This window comes from Balaenoptera musculus, chromosome 1 (assembly GCF_009873245.2).
Source record: "Balaenoptera musculus isolate JJ_BM4_2016_0621 chromosome 1, mBalMus1.pri.v3, whole genome shotgun sequence".
NCBI classification, from domain to species: domain Eukaryota; kingdom Metazoa; phylum Chordata; class Mammalia; order Artiodactyla; family Balaenopteridae; genus Balaenoptera; species Balaenoptera musculus.
In genome coordinates, this window is record NC_045785.1 from 109,434,310 (window position 1) to 109,437,495 (window position 3,186).

The window sequence follows — 3,186 nt, forward strand, 5'->3', positions numbered from 1 at the left end:
ATCTGCCTGCTAATGCAGGGCACACGGGTTCGCGCCCTGGTCTGGGAAGATCCCACATGCCGCGGAGCACCTAGGCCCGTGAGCCGCAATTACTGAGCCTGCGCGTCTGGAGCCTGTTCTCCGCAACAGGAGAGGCCGCGATGGTGAGAGGCCCGCGCACCGCGATGAAGAGTGGCCCCCGCTCTCCGCAACTAGAGAAAGCCCTCGCACAGAAACGAAGACCCAACACAGCCATAAATAAATAAATAAATAAATAATTTAAAAAAAAAAAAAAAAAAGAAGAGAAGGACAGTCACTGAAATAAAGCCTAGTAATTAGATCATAAATTATCTTAGTGAGAATGAAAATAGTAAGGCATCAGAAGCAACTAATGTGGCTGCAGAGATAAGTTCTCTGAAGTAGGATTTTTGAAGGGCTTGTTCCAAACATGAAAGGAGGAGGGCTGAAGCTTTCCCCTTTGCTCTCCAAATTCTTTGCTTCCTTTTAGTTGACTTTATAAAACAGCTTTATTGAGATATAATTCACATACCATAAAATTAATCCATTTAAAGTGTACAGAGACCGCAAGTCGCAGCCTGCTCACCTCACGCTCGCCCACCCGCCCACCCCGCTGGAGCCCAGAATTTCTTTGATCGTATTTGAATAAGTAAGTCACTTGGAGAGAGCCCATAGCTCCATTGCACCATGTGTGGCTTTTGGGCCCTCTTTGGCAGCGACGACTGCCTTTCTGTTCAGTGTCTGAGTGCTATGAAGATTGCACACAGAGGTCCAGATGCATTTCTTTTTGAGAATGTCAATGGATACACCAACTGCTGCTTTGGATTTCACTGGTTGCCGGTGGTTGACCAGCTGTTTGGAATGCAGCCAATTCGAGTGAAGAAATATCCTTACTTGTGGCTCTGTTACGACGGTGAAATCTACAACCACAAGAAGCTGCAACACCGTTTTGAATTTGAATACCAGACCAAAGTGGATGGTGAGATAATCTTTCATCTTTGTGACAAAGGAGGAATTGAGCAAACAGTTTGTATGTTGGATGGGGTATTTGCATTTATTTTACTGGATACTGCCAATAAGAAAGTGTTCTTGGGCAGAGATACCTATGGAGTCAGACCTTTGTTTAAAGACGGGACAGAAGATGGATTTTTGGCCGTGTGTTCAGAAGCTAAAGGTCTCATTACCTTGAAGCACTCTATGACTCCTTTTTTAAAAGTGGAGCTTTTTCTCCCAGGACACTATAAAGTTTTGGATTTAAAGCCAAATGGCAAAGTAGCATCAGTGGAAATGGTTAAATATCATCACTGTAGAGATGAACCTCTGCATGCCCTGTATGACAGCATGGAGAAACTTCCCAGGTTTTGAGATAGAAACCGTGAAGAACAACCTACGAATCCTTTTTGACAATGCCATTAAGAAACGTTTGATGATGGACAGAAGGATTGGCTGCCTTTTATCAGGTGGCTTGGATTCCAGTTTGATTGCTGCCATCCTGTTGAAGCAGCTAAAAGAGGCCCAAGTACAGTATCCTCTCCAGACATTTGCGATTGGCATGGAAGACAGTCCCGATTTACTAGCTGCTAGAAAGGTGGCAAAGCATATTGGGAGCGAACACCATGAAGTCCTCTTTAACTCTGAGGAAGGCATTCAGGTCCTGGATGAAGTCATATTTTCCTTGATATTACATCAAGGAAATATTACATTTCCTTGATATTTCCTTGATATTATGATATTATAACAGTCCGTGCTTCAGTAGGTATGTACTTAATTTTGAAGTACATTCGGAAGAACACGGATAGCGTAGTGATCTTCTCTGGAGAAGGTTCAGATGAACTTACACAGGGTTACATATATTTTCACAAGGCTCCTTCCCCTGAGAAGGCCGAGGAGGAGAGTGAGCGGCTTCTGAAGGAACTCTATTTGTTTGATGTTCTCTGAGCAGATCGAACTACTGCTGCCCATGGCCTTGAACTGAGAGTCCCCTTCCTGGATCATCGATTTTCTTCCTATTACTTGTCTCTGCCACCAGATATGAGAACCCCCAAGAACGGGATAGAAAAACATCTCCTGAGAGAGACGTGTGAGGACTCCAATCTGATACCTAAAGAGATTCTCTGGCGACCAAAAGAAGCCTTCAGTGATGGAATAACCTCAGTTAAGAATTCCTGGTTTAGGATTTTACAGGAGTACATTGACCATCAGGTTGATGATGCAGCGGTGGCAAGCGCAGCCCCAAATTTCCCGTCAGTACTCCCAAAATGAAAGAAGGCTATTACTACCGTCAGATCTTTGAACGTCACTACCCGGGCTGCGCCGACTGGCTGCCTCATTACTGGATGCCCAGGTGCACTAGCGCCACTGACCCTTCCGCCCGCACTCTGACCCATTACAAGGCCGCCGCCAAAGCTTAGGTACTCCCTGAGCCGTGGAGTGAAAGTAAATATTTCTTCTCATTATGAAGGGTAGGGGGTTTGGGGGCAGGATGAGTCAACTGCCCAGGCTTGCTTGGGTGTGAAAAAATAAAAGTCTTAAGTCTGAAAAAAACAAATAAATAAAGTGTACAGTTCAGTGGTTTTTAGTATATTCACAGGCGATGCAATCATCAACACAACTTAATTTTAGAATATTTTCATAATCTCAAAAAGAAAATAATATCCATTAGCAGCCACTTTCCATTCTCCACCCCCAGCGCTAGGCAGCCGCTCACATATAGATTTGTTTTTTCTGGACATTTTATATAAATGGAACCATATAATATGTGGCCTTCTGTGTCTGGCTTATTTCACTTTGCACGATGATTTCAAGGTCCACCCACGTTGTAGCATGCATTAGTACTTCATTATATTTCATGTCCAAATAATATTCCATTGTTTGGCTATACCACATTTTGTTTATCCATTCATCAGTTGATTGACATATGGGTTGTTTCCACTTTTTAGCGACTATGAATAATGTTACTATGAACATTTGTGAACTAGTTTTCCTCTGGACATATGTTTTCATTTCTCTTGAGTATATATACATAGGAATGGTGAGATATATTTTTCTGTTTGATTGAGGAGGGGGATTTCTTTCTCTTTCATGTTGGAGCCTTTCCTCAAATATCTAGTGATCCCTGGTGATCCTGTTTATATTTAAATCAGAATTTTCAGCACGTCCATCTCAGCCCAGCCTTTCAAGGTAGCCATT

General features: G+C 43.0%; 1 protein-coding gene across 1 annotated transcript; it reads left to right on the plus strand.

The window, feature by feature from the left end:
• The first annotated feature begins 567 nt into the window (after positions 1 to 567).
• On the plus strand, positions 568 to 2,521 carry LOC118902053 (asparagine synthetase [glutamine-hydrolyzing]-like). Its single transcript, XM_036865945.1, is given in 4 exon segments — positions 568 to 1,346; positions 1,348 to 1,676; positions 1,718 to 2,227; positions 2,230 to 2,521. Coding segments are annotated over 4 exon segments (1,680 nt in total). The 5' UTR covers positions 568 to 684; the 3' UTR covers positions 2,409 to 2,521.
• The last annotated feature ends 665 nt before the right edge of the window (positions 2,522 to 3,186 follow it).